Consider the following 27,943-nt stretch of genomic DNA (forward strand, 5'->3'; position numbering starts at 1 on the left):
GATGATTTTACTACATTTTTTCCAAAATGTATTAAGTAGTCTTTAATGTTATAGCTGACTTATTACTGAAAGGAGAAAAAAACTGCTGACATCTTTAAAGAGAACAATCATCTTTACTTAGATAAGACCAAGCCAAATATTTAGCCTCTAACGCAGAGATCAGCAAACTTTTTCTATAAAGGGCCAGACAGTAAATGGCTTTATGAGCCAAAAGGCAAAATTAAGTAGGTAATTTTAAAGCAAAAGAGTAAATGAATTTCCACAAAACTTTTAATGACAAAATTCAAATATAATAATAATCGTGGTCAACTGTTCGTAACATAGGTCTACCAATGAAAAGAAAAATTTTAGGAGGTAGGTGGGGGAATAACATTTCACTTAATTGAGACTCAAAATTAGTATCCCCTACCACCAAAACTGATTGGAAAAGTCAATCTGTTAGTTTATCTGTAATGAGATTTTATACATTTTATTTTTGAAAATTTTTTCACACAGATAGGTGCTGCTAAATATTTAAATCAATTGATAACCACATGATTTTAACTGAGCATATTCACTGTGTGAAAGGCATTTATAAAATTCTTTAATTTCTTCTCTTGATATTTGTCTTTATTATGTCACTGCAAATTAATCACTTTCAGTTAAATGGATTTTGAAATATGGAAATTTCCTTTGTACTCGCATGAGGTGTGAAAAATACTGCTGGAACTGCAGTTTGAGCTCATATTATGTATCTGCTACAAATCTGTGTAGGAATGGAAATCTCAACTTTTCATAGCACTTTTTAAAAATTACTTTTTGTCATTAAATTGTTATTTGCTTTCTAAATCACTTTTATAGCACTATAGATTTCACATATGAGGACTGTTTCACCTTGTAATGTTAGGCTGAGTTCATTAAGAACCATTATCAAGTCTGTAAGACCTAATTTCCAAAGCTCAGTTCATTCACAGTGATTAAAGGCAGTCTGCCTCAGAAACATTTCGATCCTGGCCGAGTTCAAAATATCATAATAAAATTTTACTACTATTACTAATCCATCCAACTGCTTCTATTTCTTTTATTTATTTATTTGACTGTGTCAGGTCTTAGTTGTGGCACGCAGGATCTTCACTGAATCATGCAGGATCCTTTTTTGCGGCACAGACTCCCTAGTTGTGGCTTGCAGGCTTAGTAGTTGCAGTGCATGGGCTTAATTGCTCCGTGGCAAATGGGATCTTGGTTTCCCAACTAGGAATTGAACCTGCACCCCTTACATTACAAGGCAGATTCTTAACCACTGGGCTACCAGGGAAGTCCCCTCACTTCTATTTCTGATAAAAGATCACATAACTGATGATGATTAAGTCTGTGAGAGCACATGAAGTTCCCCATTGACTATTAGAGTTCAATAACCCATGACAGGTTCAAATATGCTTTGCAAGTATTGATATCTGCTGTTGAGTAACAAAGTGAATAACCACAGAATTTAAACACCTCACAGTTTCATGAGCTTTGTAAATGAATCCACTAAGCCTTTTTCTGCTTCACACATATTTTTACCACCAACAGTTGTAAATGAATCTCAGCAGAGTCCACTTCAGGTTGTATTACATTAGTGCTTTTTCAACTTCTTTAAAAATATTCTCTCCCAGCATGTTCTACACAGACTGTTTACAGAGGCTAATTCTTTAGTCACATCAAGTTCAGTACTGACGCCTCAAGTAAACTAACTACAATTGAGCTATATCAGTAACATCTGTCAACTCATCAAGAACCAATGACAGGGAATTCCCTAGCCATCCAGTGGTTAGGACTCAGCACTTTCACTGCAATGGTCCAGGTTCAATCTCTGATCAGGGGACTGATCCCACAAGCCAAATAGTGTGGCCAAAAAAAAAAAAAAGAGCCAACTGACAATCACTTGAAATCATCTGTCTTGTTTTTAAATGAACTATGTTGCTTCCAGTGTTCTTAACTCTTCAACCAATTGTTCTTGCTAAAAAGGCTACTAGCCAAGCAAGTATTTTCCCTAAATACATTTTTTTCATCTGCTGCAATTACATAATTTAATTAACTCACAACTGGTAAATAGCTATCTTTACTTCAGAAATAAGCCACAGAAAAACCTACTTTGAAGTTCCATTTTCACTTTTTATTTTTATGAAGAAATTCTGCTATGATGAGATATCCCATTTTAAATGTTCTAATTTTTCTGACATTGCTTCTCTGTGTGTTGGGAATATCATAATGAATAGTTAGCATGGTAGTCAATATATATGTATATTCTTTTAGTATAATTATACTGTCAATGCATAAAAAGCACAATGCTTTGTGTTTTGGTAATAATACATTCCACACTACTGTGAGACTGAAAGGAATAGATGCAACTAATAGAATAAATCAAAAGATGTTTAACTGTATTTTACTCCCTAATAACATAAATTTTCTATAAAGATAACCAGTATAATTTCTCTTCATCTAAAGAAATGACTTATTTTGTGTATTGAGTAAAAAAAAATTCTAAATGGACAAGACAGAAATAATACAACTGAAAAACAGAACCAGTTTGATCATTCATAAACTTTCTTATGCTTTAAAGTGAACAACTTCTCAATATTTACCCCTGTCATTTCAGTATACCATTTCATAACCTGTCATTCAATTACAAACCAATGTACCATATAAGATGGGTTTTTAAAAAGTATTTACAAAAACTTCAAAATTAAACTTACTATTTCTTTCTGTTCTCTTGGAAAAGAAGAAAATAAGTACTGTTCTTATGCTCCAGATGCTACAGAAGAAGCAAAAATCAGAAACAAAAACCATAATTAGGATACATGAATTAGAAGCCACATTAAATGAAAACAAATACACATTTCTAATTACAGTCAGAGACAATGTTTCCCTTTGTATTTTGAAAATAAAAAAGCACTCCTTTCAGAAGTCACCAGAAATCTACCTGTGCTTTCAAAGGAGGAATTCTCAATCTAAAATTCATGGACCTCCTGATGGTCCCTCCAAATTGTGAAATTGCTTTTGTGCACCTAAGTGCATTTCTCTGGAGAAACCACTGCCCTTCTCATTCTCAAACGGATCTATGAATCCTCCAAAAGATTAAGAACAAATTATAAAATTCCTTCTTACTAGGTAAGCATGAACTCTAAAACTTTATCTATTTCTATACATTAGGAAAAACACATTTTACAAATCCAGAGCATTATACAAATGTAAGTTGATACTCCTTCCCTGTTATTGAATATTAGAGGGAACTTTACCAAACAAGCTATCTTGAGATAAAATAAAATATTATAATCAAATAAATAATTGACAAGTAAATTTAGCTAAACATCTCCTTTCATAAATTTTGTGAGTAATTATTTAGGCTTTACATTAGTAAGACATCAAATGATATTAAGAGAATTAAAAGAAAATCGAAGAATGATCCTAATCACAGACTTGTCCAGACCATCTCTTAAATTCAATGTAAATAAACCAAAATTCCTTTCTCCATAGAACATATCAGAATAAGTATACAAACATTATCATTTTATAAAAGAAATACATTGTATCTAAATGTAAATTCAAATAATAAGTATGAAAACTAGTTCTTCACTCTGAAATATATCATTGCTATTCTTAGGAATCAGCCTACAAGGTCATCACCAGTGAACTCTGTCTCCTGGAGTTCACAACTCTGAACTTTATGTAGCCCGCTCTCACCACTGTTGGTCTGTGTGACCAATAGCATATGACAGAAGTAATAGCATGTCACTTCAAGATTAGGTTATAAAAACACACAGTTTCCATCTCAGGCCTCCTCTTCAGCTTGCTATCTTTCTCTCTTGGATTACTCACTCTGAGAGAAGCCAGCTGCTATGACATGAAGACCTTCAGGGAACTCTATAGAAAAGCCCATTTCATGAGAACAGAGGTCTCTGGCAAACAGCCAGGAAGGAGCTGAGGCCTGCCAACAACTACATGTGTGAGCTTAGAAGTAAATTCTCCAGCCTTAGTTAAGCCTTGAGATGACTGTAGCCCCAGCCAATAGCTTAACTGCAATTTATATATGAAAAAAGACCCTGGGCCAGAACCATCACCCAGCTAATAAGCTGCTCCCACATTCTGTACCTCAAGAACTGAAAGAGAAAATAAACATTTGTTAAGCTACAAAGTTCTGGGGCAATTTGTTACATAGCAACAGATAACTTGTACATGTTTTTTGTACTATGACAATTTATTTTTATGATATGAAAACACCAAAATAACCAGCAGCAGATTCCTATATAGTACTTGGACAACTACCCTAGTAATAAAAAAAAAAAAGACACTGGCCTTCTTTATCAAGGGAAGGGAGATGAAAAAAAAGGTTAAACATACAACTCACAACCCTCAAAGATGGAACCTCACATCTTATATTTAAAAACAGGCTCAAAATGGATTATGAACTTAAATGTAAAATGTTAGAAGAAAAAAGGCACAGCAAATAAAGAAGAAAATCTTCAAGACCTACAGCTACAGGGGAGTTGTTTTTTTTTTTTTTAATTTTTTATTTTGCATTGAGGTATAGCCATTAACGGTGTTGTGATACATTCAGGTGAACTGTGAAGGGACTCCACCATACACATACAGATATCCACTCTCCCCCAAATCCACCCTTACCATCCAGGCTACCACGTAACATTGAGCGGAGTTCCACGTGCCACACAGTAGGTCCTTGTTGATTATCCATTTTAAATATAGCAATGTGTACATGCCCATCCCAAACTCCCTAGGTATCCCTTCCCCCATCCTTCCCCCTCTCAAACATAAGCTCTTTCCCTAAGTCTGTGAGTCTGTTACAGAGAGGTTCTTGATAACAAAAGCACAATCCATAAAAGGAAAACTGTAAATAATAAATTTGGCTCTGTGAAAAACCCTTTATAAGGATGAAAAGACAAACTACAGACTGGGAAAAAATATTTACAAACCATATATCCAACAAAAAACTTCTATCTAAAATACATAAAGAACTTTCAAAACTCAACAGCAAAAAGACTAATAAATCAATTAGAAAATCAGACAGCAGATGAATAGAAATTTCACTGAGAAGATGATACAAATCGAAAATAAACACATGAAAAGATGTTCAACATTACAGCCATCAGGGAAAGGTGAGTTAAAACCATAGGGATCTATCAATACACACCTATCAGAACGATCAAATTAGAAAATAGTGATAATACCAAATGCTGGCAAGGATGCAGAGAAACTAGATCACTTAAACATAATAGTGAAAGTGTAAAAAGGTACCTCTACTCTGAAAAAAAAAAAAAAAAAAAACCTGTTGGCTGAGATGGAAAAGAATCTGCCTGCAATGTAGGAGACCCAGATTCAGTCCCTGGGTTGGGAAGATCCCCTGGAGAAGGGAGTGGCAATTCACTTTAGTATCCTTGCCTGAAGAATTCCATGGACAGAGGAACCTGGCAAGCTACAGTCCATGGAGTCACAAAGAGTCCGACACAACTAAACGACTGAATACAGACACACACACACACTCTGAAAAAAAGTTCAGCAATTTCTTATAAAAGTAAACATGTATTTATTTACATGTGCCTCTGACATTACACTCAGGTATATACACCAGAGAAATGAAAACTTACATTCAGACAAAAACCTGTACATATATATTCATGGAAGCCTCATTTGTGCGAGCCAAAAACTGGAAAACATCCAAATGTCCTTCAACAAGAATATGACTAACAAACTGTGCTACATTAATGCCATGAAATACTACTCAGCAATAAAAAGGAATTATTGTTATACTTAACATTTTGAATGGATCACAGGAATATAACATTTTGGATGGATCTCAAGAATATGCTGAGTTTAAAAAGCCAATTCCAAAAGGTTACATAGTATGTGATCCTACTTTATAATATTCTTGAAATAAAATTATAGAGATGGAAAACAGATTGGGGTGGCAGGGGTTAGGAATGGGGCAGGTGGAAGAGAACTGGTATGACTATAAAGGGGAAGCAAAAAGGAACTCTGCACAATTCTGGATCTAAATTGTGGGGTAGTTATATGAAGCTACACATACGATAAAACTAAACAAATATAAAATACATGCACACAAATAAGCATATGCAAAACTAGTGAAATCTCAATAGGCTCTATGAATTGAACCAATAATGATATCCAGCTGTGTTATTTAACTATAGTCATGCAAGATGTAACCACTGGGGAAGCTAGGTGAAGGAGAGACAGGACCTGCTTGTATATCTATTTTTTCTAATTTTCTATGAATCTGTGATTATTTCAAAGTAAAAAGTATTTTTAAAGGATGTGCTTTCAGTTTAGGAATATCTACTCATCAAATAGAAAAGCATCAACACTCATAAAGGAAAACTAAAGGAAATATAGTGAGAAGTAAAAGTACATTGTTATTAGGATACAGAAGACCTATATAACATAGCAAGGTCATTTTGACTGATAATATCAAATTCTGTGTACACGGGAAAAAACATTATCTTTAGGTATTCACGAAACACAGCAAGTAACCAAACAGCATGCCGCCAAAAAGTCTCAATAAGATCAAAGAAGCAGAAATATTATTAAACAACATGCTCGGAAAGAAATACATTAAAACTAGAAATAGGGTCTCAGTTCAAAATGGCGGAGCAGAAGCATGTGTGCTCATCTCCTCCAGCGAAAGCAAAAAACTAGCAACTAACTGTTGAACAACCGTGACAGGAGGACACTGGAACTCACCAGAAAAAGATACGCCACGTCCAAAGACAAAGAAGCGACAGCAAGACAGTGGGAGCAGCACATCAATGAAACCAAACCCCACACCCACTGGGTGGGTGACCCACAGACTGGGGAACAGTAATACCAAAGAAGCTTTCCCACTGTTGTGAAGGTTCTGAACCCCATGTCAGGCTGCACAGCCTGGGGATCTGACAAAGGGACTGGGAATCCCCAAGAAATCTGGCCTTGAAGGCCAGGGAGATTTGATTATAGGACTTCTATTGGACTGGGAGAAAGAGAGACTCAGTCTTGAAAAGCACAAACAAAATCCTGCATGTACCAAGACCCAAAGGAAAGTGGCAGTAATCCCACAGGAGACTGAACCAAAACCACCTGCTCATGCTGAAGGGTCTCCTGTGGAGGCCTGGGTCGGCAGGACCTCACCACAGGGACACTGGCAGCAGCAGGTCAGGAAGGTCCCTCTTGGCATAAACTCTCTAGACCCCAGGGCTGGGTCGCCTCAGGCCAAACAACTACCAGGGAGGGAGTGCAACCCCACTCATCAGAAGATAATGTGATTAAAGCTTTACTGAGCAAGGTCCTGCCCACCAGAGCAAGACCCAGTTTTTCCCATTGCCAGTCCCTCCCATCAGGAAGCTAACACAAGCCTCTTAGCTTCATCCATCAGAGGGCAGAAGGAAGAAGCACAGTTCCACAGCAGCTAAAACAAAAACCATATTATAGAAAGTTAACCATGATGAAAAAGCAGAAAGTTATCTCCCAGATGAAAGGACAAGATAAAATCCCAGAAAAACAATTAAATGAAATAGAGATAGGCAACCTTCCAGAAAAAGAATTCAGAATAATGATCATTCAGAAAATGATCCAGGAGCTTGGGAAAACAATGGAGAAGATGCAATAAATGTTTACCAAAGACCTACAAGAAATAAAGAGCAAACAGAGATGAATAATATATTGAAGAAAAGTGAAGTCGCTCAGTAGTGTCTGACTCTTTGCAACCCCATGGACTGTAGCCTGCCAGGCTCCTCCGTCCATGGAATTTTCCAGGCAAGAATACTGGAGTGGGTTGCAAGGAGTCAATGGCAGAATAACTGAAGCAGAAGAACAGATAAATGACCTGGAGGACAGAATGGTGGAAATTACTGTTGCAGAACAGAATACAGAAAAAAGAATGAAAAGAAATGAAGACAGTCTAAGAGATCTCTGAAAGTGAAAGTCACTCAGCGGTGTCCGACTCTGTGACTTCATGGACTATACAGTCCATGGAATTCTCTAGGCCAAAATACCGGAGTGGTTAGCCTTTGCCTTCTTCCAGGGGATCTTCCCAACCCAGGAATCGAACCCAGCTCTCCCTCATTGCAGGCAGATTCTTTACCAGCTGAGTGACCAGCGAAGCCCTAGTGGACAACATTAAACACACCAACATTCACATTATAGGGACCCCAGAGAAAGAAGAAAGAAAGAAAGGACCTGAGAAAATATTTGAAGATTATGACCCAGCAATCCCACTGCTGGGCATACACACTGAGGAAACCAGAATTGAAAGAGACACATGTACCCCAATGTTCATCGCAGCATTGTTTATAATAGCCAGGACATGGAAACAACCTAGATGTCCATCAGCAGATGAATGGATAAGAAAGCTGTGGTACATATACACAATGGAGTATTACTCAGCCGTTAAAAAGAATACATTTGAATCAGTTCTGATGAGATGGATGAAACTGGAGCCAATTATACAGAGTGAAGTAAGCCAGAAAGAAAAACACCAATACAGTATACTAACACACATATATGGAATTTAGAAAGATAGCAATGATGACCCTGTATGCAGGACAGCAAAAAAGACACAGATGTGTATAACGGACTTTTGGACTCAGTGGGAGAGGGAGAGGGTGAGATGACTTGGGAGAATGGTATTGAAACATGTATAATATCATGTAAGAATCGAATTGCCAGTCTATGTCCGATGCAGGATATGGCACACTTGGGGTGGTACGCGGGGATGACCCAGAGAGATGTTGTGGGGAGGGGGGTGGGAGGGGGGTTCAGGTTTGGGAACGCATGTACACCCGTGGTGGATTCATGTCAATGTATGGCAAAACCAATACAGAATTGTAAAGTAAAATAAAAAATAAATAAATTAAAAAAAAAAAAAAAGAAAATATTTGAAGAGATAATAGCTGAAAACGTCCCTCACATGTGAAAGGAAAGTCCAGGAAGCACAGAGTCCAGGCAGGATAAACCCAAGGAGGAACACATTAAGGCACACAGTAATCAAACTGACAAAAGTTAAAGATAAAATATTAAAAGCAACAAGGGGGCAACGACAAATAACATATAAGGGAACTCCCATCAGGCTATCAGCTGATTTCTCAACAGAAACAAGCCAGAAGGGAATGGCACAACATATTTAAAGCAATGAAAGGGAACAACCTACAACCAAGAATACTCCACCCAGCAAGACTCTCCTTTAGATTTGATGGAGAAACCAAAAGCTTTCCAGACAAGCAAAAGTTATGAGAATTCAGCACCACCAAACCAGCTTTACAACAAATGCTAAAGGAACTTCTCTAGGCAGGAAACACAAGAGAAGGAAAAGACCTACAGAAAATAAATCCAAAACAATTAAGTAAATGGTAACAGGATCATACAGATCAATAATTACCTTAAATGTAAATGGATTAAATGTATCAACCAGAAGACACAGACTGGCTGGGTGGATGAAAACATGTGCATGTATGCACTTTCACTTACATCACTCTGCTTGATCTTCCAAATTGTATGTAATTATGTTATACTGTTAGATTAATCATGTTCCCATTATGGCTTACAACTGTGACTATCTTTTATTTTTTTGTCTGACTATTGATTGTGAAAACTGATAACATCTTTTATTATTGTGAAAAAAATAACTAAGCCAAATAATAAATAATAATAAGCAAAAAAAACAAACATACAAACACACCCTGCCACCTAGAAATAACCCTTAAATTACAAAAACTTAAAAAAAATGCAATCATGTTTTAAAATAACCAAAGCAAATACACATCACTACATATTAAGTCCTGTGGGATAAAACTAAAACAGTCAGAAAATACCATGGCCTCAAATATATGCATCGTGTATTGTGTTAAGAAATAAAGATGAAAATAAATATATTGAAGCATTAATTTTGAGTAACAAGAATAAAGTAAACCTAAGTGTGAAAAAATAATAATAAGTCATTTTTTAAGCTTGTTCTTTGGAATAAAACAGCTAATAAAAACAATCCAATCAAAAAACAATTACAAATATACAAAATAAGAAACAATAAGGAAGCAACAATCATAGCTACAAGGAAGATTTTAAAAATCAATCAGAGACAGTGATTACTACTATTACAACACTGCAAATATATTTTAAAACTGTAGAATGATTAACAAAAGTAACCTTGGAAGAGAGAGAAAGCCTAAAAAATTAACTACTATTGAATTTTAAAAGTTGTTAAGAGCTAGCCGCTATCAAAAAACATGAAGCCCAGAAGATTTCAAATGGAATACTACTGAACCTGTAAAGGACAAATACTGCCAGTACTATTTAAACTGTTACAGACCGTTTAAAAAGAAAGAAAAGCTTTCTAATTTTTTACAAAATGACTGCAACTAAGAAAGTAGAAATTTTCCTAGAAATCAATATTTTAGCATTTGAATTCAATATTTAATATAATCTATCATATCAAGAGGTGTAAGATGAAAAATTATCTGGCTATCTCCATAGATGATGAAATAGCATTTAACAAAATTTAATAAACTTTCTTTAAAAAAGCTAAAAAAATACAGAAAGCTAGAAAATTCCTTAACATAAAATATACATCTCAAACCAAAAGTCAGAATAATGCCCACTGGGGAAATTAGAAGCATTCCCAAAGACCAAGTCAAGGATGACAACTATTTTCTCTGTAAGTTAACACTGTCCTGCAAGTATTAGCCAACACAATTAGGAAAGAGGGGGAAAAAAATCTGAAAAGAGTAAAAAAATTTTAAAGGAGGTGGTAAAATTATTGCTAATAAGATTGCATACTTGTAAACTCTCAAAGAATCAACTAAAATATTTATTAGAAACTGTTCACCTGAAACTATCATAATATTTAGTTGGCTACACCCTAATACAAAATAAAAAGGGTCAAAAAGTAAAAGTTTTAAAAGAAATAAGACAAATATTATGGTTGAATACAAAATTAGTACAGAAAATCAGTTAAGTTCATATATACAATCAGTTCTAAGATAGTAATACTAAGACATACTAAAATCCCTTAACTCAGATTCATTAAATTATTTCTGTTGTTCCTTTCTGAATGAACCTGATGTTATTTGAAAAGTCAGTCAGCATGATTTTCTGTTGAATATTATCAGTGACTTGCACTGTAAATTTATAAAGGTGCTCTAACATGAAAAATTAGAGTTTCAATAAAACAGAATTACACCTTAGATTCAGTAAACATTTTAAATCCTTCATATTCAGTGTTTTTACTGTATTAAAGTTAAAAATGATAAAAGTTAAAATGCAGCAGAATGTCTAAAACTCAAACAACATAAACCTTCCTCATTTTTATTGAAGGATTAACATTCCATAAATCTCTATGATGATTTTTCAGCAATCATCATATACAAAGGAGTTTTTACTTATTTGGTCCTTCTTGCCAAATTTAAGTGCTTTCTTCCTAACAACTGCACAAAACCCATCCAATTTATTGAAATGTTTTAAGATGAGACTTAGCAATATATAAAGCTAAAAGTGAAAAAATACAGGTCTCAGTTTTGTCCGTTTATTTAATCATCAAAGGCTTTAGCAAGAGTTATTTTCACATTCAGACAAACAAAAATAATTTATTTTGGTATAATGAACAAGCTCTATTTTTTTTAAGAAAATAATTTTGTATTAAACAATGTTGAGTAGAATTTTTTTAATTAATTGGAGACTAATTACAATATTGTGGTGATTTTTGCCATACTTTGACATGAATCAGCCGTGGGTATACATGTGTCCCCCCTTCCCGAACCCTCTCCTCCCTCCCCATCCCATCCCTCTGGGTTGTCCCAGCGCACAGCTCTGAGTGCCCTGTTTCATGCATCGAACTTGGACTGGTCATCTATTTCACATATGGTAATATACATGTTTCAATGCTATTCTCTCAAATCATCCCACCCTCAACTTCTCCCACAGAGTCCAAAAGTCTGTTCTTTATATCTGTGTCTCTTTTGCTGTCTCATATATAGGTTCATTGTTACCATCTTTCTAAATTCCATATATATACAAGCTTTATTTTTTTAATTTTATAATGGAAAGGGAGATATAACTCAACACCATTTTCCCCCAATGAGTTGAAATGTTATCTTTATCATGTATAAAAACCATATGCAATAAAAATTCCTTTGGAGATTTATTTCTGGATTCTTGTGTTTCTCTTCCTTTGGTCTGCGTCTCTATTTAGACCAAACTTTTACTTAATGAAATTTTATAATACATCTGAAGCCTGGTAGACCTCTGCTCCTTTTCTAAATTTTTCAAGACATTCTTATGTGCTTATTTTTCCATTAAAAATTATGGAATAAGTGTACCAAGATTTTTAAAGTATCATTAGTATTTTTATTGTGATTACACATTTTTAGACTAATTTAGGGAGAACCAATCTCATTACAATACTAAATCTCCCTATCCAAGAATAGGATTTGTCTCTTAATTATGTCTCAGTACATAATTCTTTAAATACAAAATTATATCAAGTGAATATCAATGTTTTAATAGCTATCAATATTATAAAAGGGATGCTTGCAAAATTATTTTCTTAGCTACAAAAACTAAGTAGTCTCCTTGAGTAAATATCAAGAGATGTTCAGATACCTTCTTCTTTACAACTATAGTTGATGAGAGATACTTTATTATATTGACTATGCCAAAACCTTTGACTATGTGGATCATGACAAATTGTGGAAAATTCTTAAAGAGATGGGAATACTGGACCACCTGACCTGCCCTCTGAGAAATCTGTATGCAGGTCAAGAAGCAATAGTTAGAACTAGATATGGAACAGACTGGTTCCAAATCGGGAAAGGAGTACATCAATGCTATATATGGTCACCCTGCATATTTAACTTCTATGCAGAGTACATCATGAGAAATGCTGGGCTGGAGGAAGCACAAGCTGGAATCAAGATTGCCAGAGGAAATATCAATAACCTCAGATATGCAGATGACACCACCCTTACGGCAGAAAACAAAGAAGAACTAAAGAGCCTCTTGATGAAAGTGAAAGAGGAGAGTGAAAAAGTTGGCTTAAAACTCAACATTCAGGAAACTAAGATCACAGCATCTGGTCCCATCACTTCATGGCAAATAGATGGAGAAATGAGACAGACTTTATTTGTGAGGGCTCCAAAATCACTGCTGATGGTGACTACAGCCATGAAATTAAAAGACGCCTGCTCCTTGGAAGAAAAGCTATGGCCAACCTAGACAGCATATTAAAAAGCAGAGACATTACTTTACCAACAAAGGTCTGTCTAGTCAGGTCTATGGTTTTTCCAGTGGTCATATATGGATGTAAGAGTTGGACTATAAAGAAAGCTGAATGCCGAAGAATTGATGCTTTTGAACTGTGGTGTTGGAGAAGACTCTTGAGAGTTCCTTGCACTGCAAGGAGATTCAACCAGTCCATTCTAAAGGAAATCAGTCCTGAATATTCATTGGAAGGACTGATGCTGAAGCTGAAGCTCCAATACTTTGGCCACCTCATGCGAAGAACTGACTCACTGGAAAAGACCCTGATGCTGGAAGGGATTGGGGCAGGAGGAGAAGGGGACGACAGAGGATGAGATGGCTGGATGGCATCACCAACTTGATGCACATGAGTCTGAGTATAAGCTCTGGGAGTTTGTGATAGGGAGGCCTGGTGTACTGCAGTCCATGGGGTCGCAAATAGTCGGACATGACTGAGGGACTGAACTGAACTTAATTATACTTGATACTTTATTATTAAAGTCCATGAAACAAACTTTTAACTTTCTTCAAAAGGCTACAAGTTATGTCTTTTTGCTATCTAGAGGGATTGAGGAAAAATATATCACAATCTGTTGGGAGAAGAGAAAGTGGGAAAGAAGCATAAAAATTGTATCAGTATAAGATCAAACCTCTATCCTCAAACAGTTTTCAAGCAGAAAAGTAAGAAAACATAGCAAACAGCACAAAACCACCTTCCTCAGTTACTTTGCTTAAATTCTCCCCCTCATAAATTCATTTTAAGAGGAAAACACACATACAGGGAAAGAAAACATGGTTAAATCCTATGGGGAAGTCAACATTTTATGCTAACTGGTCTCTGAAATGATCTTTTGAATGGAATTTCTAGAAAGGTATAACTTGTAAGAATAAGGTATCCAGAAATAAAAGTTGATAAGGTTGCTCGAAGAGTTAAAGATAGAGATGAACTTTACGGTTGTTCACTCAAAAAATGAGCCAGCTCCCAGGGTAATGCATTTATCAGCCAGCATAATGTAGAAATATAAAAATTTAACTGTAACCCAAACCTTCCCTCACTATGGAGCACGCAGTCTTAATAATTCCTATGAAATCAGTTCACCTTAATTTCAGTTTTAGTAACAGTTAAAGAGATCAGAGAAAAATAAATATATTATCAAATCTGAAAAGCAGCAAAACAATAGACTGGAATCTCACCAAGTTCCTCCATATTACATCCTAAGAAGAAGACATAATAAAATCTTGAGTATTGATACTGTATCATAAAAGATAATTTGGGAATAGTTATGATTAGGCAATATATGCTCAGTCCTAAATCTATAACTTCTCTGCCAGTAAAAGCATTTGGCTTGGAATGCAGAGACAGCAGTCACTTCTTGTAGTTATTAGGTAGAAGTCTAAACTTTAAAATCAATGCAGACAGTGATGAGAGTGAAGCAATCCATTTTATTGCTTCTTCTGCCTCCATTTCTTTAAGCAAAACCTGGTTAAGACCTCAAAAAAAAAAAAAGTTTCCAAAGGGAAAAAAAACTCAAAAAAAAAAAGAAGTTTCCAAAGAAAAAAAGTCCAGGGGTAAGCTTGGGCAATAGCTCACATTACACTCAAAAGAAAATGTCCTGTGGTGACTCTTCTTTCTATTTACCACATTCACTCTCAGGTTGCTATATTTTATTTCATGCTTTTTTGACTGTCATCAATCAGAAGGACAATTCTGTTCTTTGTTGGATAACTGGGCTATGCTTCCAAAAGTGACAAGCACACTGAAATAGAAACTGCAGCAGAGAACCAGGTCACAGATGTGAGTGAGAGAGTGAGAAATAGCTCTGAAGTGTAACACGCCAAGAAATACTAGAGGTAGCTGATGCAGAACAAGCAAAAGGACACAGTAAGAACAACAAAGTTTCATACTCAAAGAGTGGAGAGATCAAACAGGAAAAAATAACAAACATTTTTAAAGAAACTAAGTATTTTTTACTTTTAAAAACAGTGTATGGCTTTCCGCCATCTTTCCGTGCTGCCATAATGGTGCGCATGAATGTCCTGGCTGATGCTCTCAAGAGTATCAACAATGCCGAGAAGAGAGGCAAACGCCAGGTCCTTATTAGGCCGTGCTCCAAAGTCATCGTCAGGTTTCTAACAGTGATGATGAAGCATGGTTACATTGGCAAATTTGAAATCACTGATGATCACAGGGCTGGGAAAATTGTTGTGAACCTCACAGGCAGGCTAAATAAGTGTGGAGTGATCAGCCCCAGATTTGATGTACAACTCAAAGATCTAGAAAAATGGCAGAATAACCTGCTCCTATCCCGTAAGTTTGGTTTCATTGTACTGACAACCTCAGCTGGCATCATGGACCATGAAAGAAGCAAGACGAAAACATACAGGAGGGAAAATCCTTGGATTCTTTTTCTAGAGATGTAATACATACAAATAAAATGCCTCGGAGGAAAAAAATTTTTTAAAAATAAAATAAATAAAAAGTGTATGATTTATTTGAAAAAAAAAAAAAGTCTTCTGAGTCAAAATAGCTGATGACAATCTGTGGATAGGCACTGGAATTAACACAGTAGAGTTTCCTGCCAAGCATTCTTTTACAACTAGATAAAAAATCTTTTATAATCAGAAAATCAATTTTCATATGGAAATGGATGTCAAGTGGAATTTAAGTATATAACGACACTTAAATCAACTAATATTCCCACTTACTCACTTTCTAAATTTTTCTCTCTTCATTTAAAGGAAAAAAAAAAATAGGAAGGAAACAAGGGAAAGAAGCTCAGCATTATGAAATCTGTGACTACATGTGGGGTTAAGAAGCATTCCAACAGATTTCAAAAGAGAAGAAAAAACTTTTAAATGGCAGAAACAATTATTTTGTAATATGCATGCACTCGATTTTTGGCTCTTTAACCTACACACAAAGTTAAAATTCTATCAGCTCCAGGGGTTCCTAAAGACTAAACAAAAAATGTTTACTACAGAGGTCCCAAAGAAAAAGATCGTACCCACCAAGGTCAAAGCAAAAAACTTGTTACACTCTGATTCCTCCTTTTCCCTTACCTTCCATTTCTTCCCATCAAGTTGTCTCAGTTTCACTTCCAAAATATTTCCAAATCATTTGTTCATCTCTACGGTCACTGGGAAGTCCAATTCACCTTCATTTTTAAATTAAACTTCTATAACAGCCTCCGAGCTGATCTCCTGGTTTCTACTCTTGTCCTCCTCTTACTCCATCTCCCTAAGTAGCACATATGATCTTAACTTGGATATCATCATGCCATTTTCTACTAAAACCTTTACACATTTACCATTTCACCCAAAATGAAATTCAGACTCCTCTCTGTGATCTCCCTGACCTATATTGTGCAAGCTCACCATGTATTGCTCTTCCTCTCCATTGCTCATTCTCTCCTCACACATTCCAAATATACCTATGTTTTTGATCCTCGCCTAAGTAATACTCTCTCATACTTCACAGCCTTTGCATTTTCTTTTGGAAAAATCATCTTAGAATTTTGTTTTTAATTTGAAGAATACATTTATATTAAAAATTAAAATAACACCAAAAAAGCAAATGGAAAGAAATGAATACTTAAAATTCCAAAGCCTAGAGAAAATTACCATTATTATTTTCAGAATAATCCTTTCTGATATCTCTCTGTGGGTATACATGCTATTCTACATTGTATATGTAAATAATCTTCCATATATTCTAACGCTTTCCATACTGGTTCTCTCTCATACTTTAGTTCTCACTTCAAATACCAGCTCCTCAAAAGAGGCCTTTTGGACCATCCTGAAGTATCCTACTCCTCTCTATCACATCACCTGTTTATTTCCCTCATTGCACTTATCTTTCTCTAAATTAACTATGTTTGTTTACTTGTCTCTCATTTTTTGTCTATCCAACCCCAAAAGAATGCAAGCTCCATGACGACAAAGATCTTATCACTGGGGGATAGATCCAAACCTAATATAATACATTGCAGGTACTCAATATTTACTGCATGGACAAATGATGGCTTTGACTAATATTTATATACTGCCAAATCCTAAATTTGTACCTTCTATTTAAATTTCTCTCCTGAACTTCATAGTCATAGTTAACCATCCTACTTGGCAGCTTTATCTGGGTAGAACACAAGTATTTCGGTCTCAGTGGGCCAACTACCTGTTCCCTCTCATGTTGTTGCTTATTCAGATGAATGACACTACCATCAGCCAAATTTCCCAAGCTATGAACTTCAATTTTATCCTTGATGCAATTCTCCCCCTCCCCATCCCATATCCAACCAATCATGAAGAACCTCTCCATATTACCTCAATTCTACCTCCTAAATCTCTTCAACCCATCCACTTCATTCAGACCATCTGTTCCTCTTCAATGCTGCTACCACCATTCAAGTGCAAATTACCATTATTTCTCTCCTGGACAGCTACAATAACCTTTTATCTTGCTGCTCCAGATCCATTCTTCAGTTCACTTCAGTTCAGTCACTCAGTCATGTCCAACTCTTTGCGACCCCATGAATTGCAGCACACTAGGCCTCCCTGTCCATCACCAACTCCCGGAGTTCACTCAAACTCACATACATTGAGTCGGTGATGCCATCCAGCCATCTCATCCTCTGTCGTCCCCTTTTCCTCTTGCCCCCAATCCCTCCCAGCATCAGAGTCTTTTCCAATGAGTCAACTCTTCGCATGAGGTGGCCAAAGTACTGGAGTTTCAGCTTTAGCATCATTCCTTCCTTCTTACTCCCCTCTAATTTACTCTCCACGCTGTAGCCTCAGTGGTATTTTCAAGATAACAACACAATCATGTCATACTTTTTAAAAGTCTTCAGTGGCTGCCCACTATTCTTAGATTAAAAGCTAAAATCCTTATCATGGACTATAAGGCCCACAAGAAATATCCTTTGCCTAACTATCCAGATTTTTCTCCATAATCCAGTCTTCAGCTTTCTTTCAGTTCTTTAAACCTACATGCTCTATCTTCCCTTGGCATCTTCACATATTCAGTTCCTTCTGCCTACTACACTACCCACCATATCACACCACCCTTGCTACACATATTCAACCTTCAGATCTCAAACTCAAACATCACTTCCTCAGGAAGGCTGTGGTAGGCAGAATTCTAAAGATATCCCCCCCTCTCTCCCCAAGATTTTCATTCTCTGGTTATACAAACAGTTATCTAGGTACTGCTATGAAAGGGCTTTGCAGATATAATTATTACTCAATTGATTTTAAGATAGGAAGATTAACCTGGATTATCCTGGTGGATCTAATATAATCAGTTAAGCCCTTAAAGCAGAAGTTTCTCCCAATCAAGGGCAAAATAGGAAATCAGAGAGAGAGAGCAGAAGTCAGTCAACACATCATTTGGGCCTAGAAGCAGATTCTTCCCACCAGAGACTCCAGGCCAGCTGATAACTGATTTAAACCTGCAAGACCCTAAGCAAAAAGTCCAAACTACCTGGATTTCTGACTTACTTCTGTGATATAATAAATGGGTATTACTTTAAATCACTAAATTTGTGGCAGCAGTAATAAAGAAAACAAAGGACTGACCCCCACCTCCACCTCTCTGACCCCCACCTCCACTCCAGACTGTGTTAGGGGTCCTGTCAAATGCTCCCAGACCATTTGACACTCTCATAATACTCATTATACTTAAGTTAATGTATGCAGTCTAAGATCTGTGGACAAAGGTTTAGTGTTTTTGTGTACCATACACCACAATAATCCAACATCTACACAATTGGTACCTATAAACATTTGCTGACTGAACAATATTTTTCACTCAACTTTCTGTCAAAATTTTCAATCATGATACATCTCCTGTAAAGTAGTATATTACAAAATATTTCTATAATAAGGGTCAATTGCTTTATAGCAGTTACTAAAAAGAGGGGAACAGTAGAAGAATGGAATACATTCGCAATCACTGGGGCAATTGTTCTTTTTGTTTCATAAGCGTTCCCTCACTTACCATTACCCACAATCAGAAATGCCCACTCCATGCCCAATACTCCTAGGGAGCATGACCATCTATTAGAGAATCACAGAAAGATTACCATATAGAACCATTATTACAAATGTCACTGGGTCATATTCCTCAAGTACACTGGACTGTAAATAAAGATTTAGAACAACTGTTCTACTTTTTTAAAGAAACAGTTTTCAAACTGCAAAAAAAAAGGAAATTTATTCAATCTGCAACAGTACTTTATTTCATAATAAAAAGAAACTGACTATATTACAACTATCTAGTCAGAAAGAAGAAAAGTCAACAAAAAGAATATTTTACTTACATTAACGGGAAAGCAAAAAATGGAAGTGTCATGGCAAGTCTTGCTGTAAGTTCATCCGGAAGATACCATAAGTATACAATTAAACATGTAAATAGATAGAGGACTGAAGAGTACAGAATTAATCTTCCAACCCATAATTTTTGTAATCTCTGATTTTTTTCCCTAAATTCTTCCAATGCTTGAATTTCCTGTGAAAAGAAAAATTCATAAAGAAAGTAAACTTTTAAAAAAATTTAACATGATAGAGAAGTTATAGAGAAACAACCCTTAAAATTCAATGAAATATAATACCTTGATATTTGAAACAGAACATAATATGAAAAGACAATTAAAATGAAGTATAAAATATATTAAAATGCCTATAATGATTTGACAAATCTCTTTATGCAAGATATTTAAAAATAATATTTGATAACCTATCAAACTAGCAAAGCTCAGAGGTATAAAGTTGGCATCAATAAACAGTATTTGTTAAAACAAACAAGTAGTAATTCTCTTTGTACAAGGCCAAAAATAAAGGTGACTATAAAAAGGATTAATAAAAATTGAAATAGTGATCCATACTAGATTCCCTCGATCTATTCATCATTCTCAATATTCCCAAGGAATAAGTATTTTTTATGATAGAAACTGTAAAAAGCTGTGAAGTTTGCAAGCTGATATAAATAGTTGCAGACTATTTCATAATCTACTTATCTATAATGGTGTAACATTGATTTACACTATTATTTGACAGAGTTCTTAAGTCACTGATAAGACTTTGGACTTTAACATGAAAGTTCTCAGACTTACTGTATATCACCTCTAAATTCCCATACCAGATCTAGTCTCCAAAGTAATATATACTAAAATAATATTTTGTAACACCCCAGAGCCAAAGAACATACCTTATCTATATTTTCCAGAACCTCTACAGTTGAAGGTTTCGTCTGTTATATAAACAGAAATAGGAGACAGCATTAAAGCTTGTTATCGCTAACTTGGAAACACTTTGACTTTTTTAATCATAAAAGGACATTTTAATCCAAAACTAAGTTTTTTCAATATTACCAAGCAATATGTATTCCTGTTTATTTACAAATGAGATTTAGATTTAAATAAAAATTATAAGTATAAACAAAATTACACAAGACTAAAGAAATAAGATGCTCCTATTTAACTTATTTTTAGGCCCAAAAGTACTTTCAACTCTGTAGCTCAATTTTTACTCTCCTTAACCCCAATAAAACATACTTAGAAATTATTGGGAGATAATTTGTTTAAATTTTCCTTTAAGGAAAAGTTTTTAAGATATGATTATTTGAAAGAATTCTATTATTATTATAAATTATTAATTCTAAATAATTACATTAAATTATTATAACTAAAAATTCTATTTAAAAATTCAAAACTAAAGATGTTCTGATCTACTATTGCTAAAAGTTCACTTAGGACGCTGGGGGTCAAAAATCAATAAGCTACCTTCATTCTGAATTCCTAAAATACTTTTCTGAAGATCAGATTTTTAAAGGGCATCTAAGAATACTTCATTACAACAGAGCTTGTTTTTCAGAGACATTTTTTATATCACCTAGAATAAAAATCAGCCAAAATGGCTCACATAACACTTGAAAAAATAATTACTAATTATATACTCAATAATGATAATCATCAATTCATTGTAGTACCCACAGGAATTGTTAATATTAGATTAAACCATATGAAATTGCTGTTTATGTAGTCAAAACTGTTGAAGACTGGTAATTTCATATGGTTCAACCTAACAAGAAAAATAAAGGAAAAACAGATTAATTCAATCATCAGATTTTAAAGGGGGGCAGAGTGGACAGTATCAATAAAACGTCAATCCAAAGCAAAGCAGTTCCAGCAATAGTTCAAAAACTAAACTGTATATCAAGTACTGCTAGATGCCGTTACTATGGTAAAAGGGAGTAAAAAAAATAAGCAAAGCAGTTTGTCCTAGACTACATTACCTTCTCTTATGTTAAAGAAGAGCATTTACCAATATATTTTATAATCCTAAATTTAAAGACTTAGCCAATAAAATAAAACTCTATTTTTAATTGTGTTTAACCTATTAATTCCTAAAAGTACATCTAGTATCACTTCAGTAAATATTTGTGATAAGCTTTAAGCAAAAAGATACAACCTATAAAAACATTAAGTACTGCATAGAATAATTTCAACTATCTTTCAAGTAAGATTGAAATTTAGGTGCTATGGAAACAATAAAAGACAACCATTTGTACATGAAGGTATAAAGATAGAAATAAAAATAATTCATAAGTCAAAGTGAAATAATCCTGTTAAACAGAGACAGGAGACACCTATAAAGCAAGTATAACCATTAAAGTCCAAATAAAAAACAAATTCACAAGAAGGAAAAAAAAATTAAATAGAGTTAGGGATAATTTTAAACTACTACTCAAGTTACACCACAAAGGAGACCTTTACAAATAACTTTATGGGACACTTTTACATTAGACTAGGAACTGTTATAAAGAAAACTAACTTACCCTCCATCGAGAAAATAATCCACCCATTTTTCATTTGTAGAAACTGGGCACAATAATAAATATCATCAGTTGTCCAAAGGAATTCACAGCTAGAAATAAAGCAATTATTTTTAAAGTTTAAGTTAAATATACAGCATACTCACTATAAAATTTAAATGTTGCAAAACTATAAAATAAATAAAATACTATAAAATATTAATTTCCTTGGATTCCACTTATGTGAGATTTTAATTCAGATAGACTTGCAGATAGTCCACCTTTTAAAAAATCTTTCTTCCAAGGCAGAACATATTTAAAAGTGAAAATAACGCTGGAAGGACTTAAGTAGCAAGGCATTTTAAAAGTGTGTATTTATACCACTTTGCAATTTTCTGTTCCTTAAAGTAGGTCCTCTATGTTGTTCTTGCAAGAAAAGTTCTGCTATACTTTTATTCTACATTCTTAAATACAGCCATTTCTATCATTTGGCTGTCTCCCAACTAAACTAGTTATTTGGAGTTAGGGGTGCTCTACAATGTTCAGAATAACACCACTTTACAATAATAGAAAGTCAACTGGATTCTGAGTAAGAAAATAAGGGTTACAAGGCTTCTTGTGACAATGAGCATATCATTTAATGTTTCTGAGCCATAATTTTCTTTTCTGTACATTAAAGTTAATAATACTACCACTTTTCACAGGATAATCTTCATTACTACCATTTTACAGATAAGAAAATTAAGTAGAAAGAAATCAAGTGATTTGTGCAATAACTCAGAAGAAACATTACCCAAAGGAACTCTATCTTCAGACTTCTGGTCTGTCCACAACCAGTCAACACCCAAATAAGCATTTCTCTCTGAAACTCTGTTTGAGTCCCTCAAGTTAGTTAAAGTGTCATGTCAGGTAGTTGTATCTCCTATCCCCATCTTTTGGTTGTTTTTCTATGACTCTCAAATGTATGCGATTCTCCAGGCAAGAATACTGGAGTAGGTTGCCATTTCCTTCTCCAGAGGATCTTCCCAACCCAGGATCAAACTGGCATCTCCTGTGTTGCAGGCGGTCGGTCTCCTGAATTGCTGGTAGATTCTTTACCACTAAGCCACAAGGGAAGCTATATTAAATATTACCATACATTTAAAAAATGTATCAGCAATATTATAACCTAAATAAATTTACCAGTCAATAATTACATAATTTTTAATTCTTTTAAATTGAAATAGTTAAAGTATATTTTCAAACTTACATATTTTTACAAGGTTACAGTTACATACTACCAATTATAAAACTGCTTCATTTCCACCCAAAAAAAGTTAGGACATAATTCTTACATTTTTTTAAACCCATAAATGTAATCACAAAATAATGCCAGTACCAAGTAAGTACATACACTCTGAAATACTATTTTTAGGTTGGAATTAGCATAAGGCATGCCTACCTTGAACTTTCTTGGTTACAGAAGTAACAAAAAATCTAATTATAAAACATACAATGTGACTTTTATGGACAGAAATATCTATCATCTATCCTAAAAATTTCTGCAGTTTATAAATGTAATCAATGCTATAAAGTCACATTTAAGTTGCAATCTAAATATTATTATTAATCCTTCAATAGTAACTCAGTATTCAAATTTCTAAAATGTGGCTGTAGGTAACCCAGGAACTTTAATGAATAAAAGTAAACATTTCTAAGCTAAGACATTAAATAGATCTTAAAACCATATATGCTAAACATCACCAAGACACATGGCTGGGGAGGGAAGATTCAGATGAACCACTTAACTTGTATACTTTCAAAGTATACATTATCCCACGTATGCATGGTGTACAGGACAGTGATTTGTACACAACTGACCTACACATCCTGGTTTGAAACAGTGATGTGCCTCCAAGTTTACAGCTACCATAAACTAGATTTTTTAACATCTGAAAGTAATGACAATAATATTTAAATGCTTAGTACTCAATCTTCTAGCAAGCCCTAAAACAAATGTTTTTCATAAATTTTGTCATTTAGATACTATTATCCATCTGTTTTACAAATGAGGAAACTGAGGCTACAGAAGTGAAATAATTTGCTAAGTTCCCAAAAACAGTAAGTACTAATAGAAGAGCCAGACACAGTATTTTAGTTTTGATTTTTTTAAAAGCAACAAGTTAGGGGTAGGGGACTAAGAAGTACAAACTATTATGTATAAACCAAATAAGTTACAAGGATATATTGTACAGCAAGGGAATATAGCGAACATTTTATAACTATAAATCGAGAATAATCTTTAAAAATTGTAAATCACTAACTTACATATCTGCAATTTATATGATATTGTAAATCAGCTATAGTTCAATAAAAAAGGCCAAAAAAAGAAACGTTATTTCCAATAACTCAAAATCAGAAATAAAATCTTTCTGTAGATTAGACTGAATTATTTGTACATAAAAGCACCCTCAGACATTCTCAAACATCTGGTAAACGGGGTTACTGCAGTGGAAAGTTATAAGCACAAGATCCAGGCTTGGTACAGTGTATCATGTAGCCCAATTCCTTTATTTGATTAAATTTGAATGCTTAAGTCTACATGGAAGAGAAGCTAAATGATGTGCCAAAATCATGTACCTCCAGGTAGGGGCAGAACTGGTATGAGAAGTCTTCAAGTACTACTTCTACTTGTTTACTGCATATCACTTTTAAAATACATGTCATATGAAATATATGCATAATACTACAATTAATACCAACTTTCACATCAATTATTTGCTTGAGAATTGTTTTGGTATTAACGAAACATTAAAATTACTATGAAACCTTGGGCAAATAAAGTACTTAACCTCTCAGTTACTCATTATCTTCATCTGCAAAACAGTGATAGATAAGAATCCTCTCAAATGTTAAAAAGCATTCTAAAGTATTTACAACAGTGTCTGACACATCCTAATTTCTCAACACAAATTGTTGTTTTTACTGCTGTGGCTGTTGCCTTTCTCCAGTCCATCTCTGCTTCCTTTCAACACAGGGAAAATACATGAGAATCAAACTACTAGCATTTTTTCTGAAGCATAAATCAATTTACTTGCCCTTGAGTGGACAGATGGTTCAATCTCAACTGGCCTATTCCAAGAACTCTTCTATGAACATGTACAAAGAGTCTCCTTCTACTTTGATATAATGGGACCTGACATGACCATAAGAGCTGGGTGCATCTAATGTGTTTTTCGATAAAGAACAATGCCCACCATATTATTCGAATGCTTTCTACTAACTGCTATTCACACTCAGGTTTAGGTGTCAGAATTTAAAATCTTGAGACATGTTATTCTTAAATTTTCAGCTTACTTCAAGTCATACTGAAATAATGGAATAAAAAAGGTCTGGATTCAAAATATGACTAACCACACACTAGCTATGTGATCTTGGATAAACTAAACTCTCTAAGCTTCAGTTCAGCATTTGTTTAGCGGTGAAAATATACTTCACATAATTGTTGCATGAGTTAAATGAAATCATACATTATTTAGCACAGTGTTCAACAAATAATGAAGTGTATAATAAACTATAGAACTTATTACTACTATTACCAGAAAACACATGTAGTACAGCAATACTTCTCATATGGAACACATTTCTTTCTACCTTCTTATAAAGAAACTGTTTCATAATTTTAAAATTGGAAAACAAAATTAGTTTGCATTTTAAACTGAAACTGTATTGCTCTCGTTTCCTCCAGTATAAAAAATAAAGCAAAATACTCTAACAACTCTTCCATTAAAATAACCCTGTAGGGGCTTTAATAGCAAAGGAAGTTTAGTTTTATCAAGTTCCAAACTTAAGTAGAAACTATTCAGTCACCATCAATAGAAACCTCTATAATATACTGGACTATTCAACTTGAGATTAAAAGGGTTTGTTCTAGAACTCTAACTTCCAAATATCCTAACTGAAAAGACAATTCTGAAATATCCCAAACCACCACATTTATTGCTCAAAAATAAAATTACTGAAAAGAAGTACACTTCTAAAAGCACTTTTATTATTTAATGATTAAGTTCTGGTCTTCACGGAAAGTCAACAGTCATTCTAAACTAAATACTACTCAAAAAATGACTAGAAATCTTGATTGGAAAGATTTCTACAACAAATCATACCTGTTGTAAGCCATTTCTTCCTTATATTCTTTCAAGTTAATAATATATAAACACCAAAGTTTTTAACAGTATTGGGTTCATCCCAGTAGATGACAGAAAAACTGAAATTCTAATTGTAAATGCATCACTCGTTTAAAAATGTGTTCAAAATCAACTTGATTCCCCTAAAACTAAACTACGGGGGCTGTTGAGGACAAGAAATTAGCATTCCCTGCCAGTTTGAACATATCCCTGAAACCAAGCTTACTCATAACCATACAAATTGCTGTTGAATTTTGTGCGGTGACAATTTTGTCAACAGTGACAACCCAGGCCACAGAGAAAGGAGAAAACAGTCGACAAATGGGCACCACAAACCAGAAGCCTACTGGGAAAAAACGGAACATGGAAAATTCAGTGAGTCACAGATTTTACTTAGCACACCATCAGCAAAACTGAGTACACCAATCCCAACTTTCTCTTAATCCCCTTACACAATATTCAAGAATTAAAACTATTGATGCGGTTTAGATTTGCTCTTCTTCTGCCAGGCCTATGACTCCCAGGGAATCTCGCCCTTCCCTTCACCCCACCATCTCTCACATAAGGACAACGGCAGAAGAGAGGCTTCTCTAAGCAGCACACAATCCACGCCCACACGCCTGGGCCGAGCAGTATGACACTGCCAGTTTTCGGTCCCTTCCCGATCTCTCCCACTCGCGGCGCCTCCGCACAACTCAGCAAAAGATGACAAGGGTAGAACCCACGCAAAGCGATAGCTTACTGTACGACCTTCTGACCCTTCGCTCGGACAGGGAGGTGGGTCAAAGGGACGGTGCTCAGCTCAACCCAGTCACCGCACCACCACCCCTCGCCTCGAATCTCTGAAAAAAGGCTGGGGAACCAACTCCCCTCCGGGGACAAAAAGGGGTCTCCAACACTCCAGAGCCATCCCAGCCCCTGCACCGGGAAACCAAGGGGATCAGGCGGTGAGACGGGGTCAGCGCGCAGCCGGGCAGGAGCTCGATTAGCCGCCGCCGCCGCCGCCGAACTGGTAGGCCACTCGGCATGAGGCGGAGCGCCCGAGAGAGGCAAGCAAGGTAATCGGGAGCGTATTTCCCAGGGAAAAGCTCAGCGCGCCTCCCTTCTGCCGAACCTTCCCAATGACCCTCATTTTGAGCCCTCTACCTTCAAGTAGAAACGAGCAAAGCCCGGCGCTGGCGTCCACCTCTGCCAGTTTCGGCCACCACCGCGCAGTCCGCCGCCAGAGCGGACAGCACCAGCCACTGACAGGGATACGGGCCCGGCCAACTCCTTCCCATCAAACCCCGCGCTCCCGCCGCCGGCCAATCAGCGCCGCGGCCGGCGCGCGCCGCTCCCTCGTCACGTGACCGCAACTAGGGCGGGCAGTTGGGAGAAGAGACGGGGGGTTGGCGGTAGGAGGTCTGTGCATCCCTGTGGCTTCCGCGGCCAAACGGGGTGTTCGTCGTCGCGTCTCACAGGTGGAGTGTCATTTGTTTTGACTCTTACCAATAGTTACTTACTCCTCCTCTGCCTCCTGCTTTTCTTTTGGAACCTGTTCTGCAAAGTCTCACTGACTAAAGAAAACCCCGAAATTGGTCCTGATGGCCCTAGACCGCCGCGAGAGAGAGGAGTGGGTTTGACGGTGGAAATAGGTGCACCTGGACAAGAGCCCGCCCTGAAGAGTGCGGGATCAGCTGTCATCCAGCCGGCAGCGGAGCCAGTTAATACTACACAGCTT

The 27,943-nt window shown here is 35.6% G+C and overlaps 1 protein-coding gene and 1 pseudogene across 2 annotated transcripts in view; one reads left to right on the forward strand and one right to left on the reverse strand.

Moving 5' to 3' along the window:
- Positions 1-27,541, reverse strand: part of LNPK (lunapark, ER junction formation factor) — a 98,947-nt gene extending 71,406 nt beyond the window's left edge. For both annotated transcript variants that reach the window (XM_040228205.1, XM_040228207.1), the window contains exons 1-5: positions 27,370-27,541; positions 22,082-22,170; positions 20,453-20,494; positions 19,566-19,753; positions 2,715-2,773 (exon numbers count right to left, since the gene is read on the reverse strand). In XM_040228205.1, coding sequence (XP_040084139.1) covers positions 2,715-2,773; positions 19,566-19,753; positions 20,453-20,494; positions 22,082-22,108 — 316 coding nt within the window. In that variant the 5' untranslated portion in view covers positions 22,109-22,170; positions 27,370-27,541. The remainder of the gene's footprint in view (positions 1-2,714; positions 2,774-19,565; positions 19,754-20,452; positions 20,495-22,081; positions 22,171-27,369) is intronic.
- Positions 15,230-15,705, forward strand: LOC120854297 (annotated as a pseudogene).
- Positions 27,542-27,943: the final 402 nt, after the last annotated feature.

Source organism: Oryx dammah, unplaced genomic scaffold (genome assembly GCF_014754425.2).
Source record: "Oryx dammah isolate SB20612 unplaced genomic scaffold, SCBI_Odam_1.1 HiC_scaffold_27, whole genome shotgun sequence".
Classification (NCBI taxonomy): Eukaryota; Metazoa; Chordata; class Mammalia; order Artiodactyla; family Bovidae; genus Oryx; species Oryx dammah.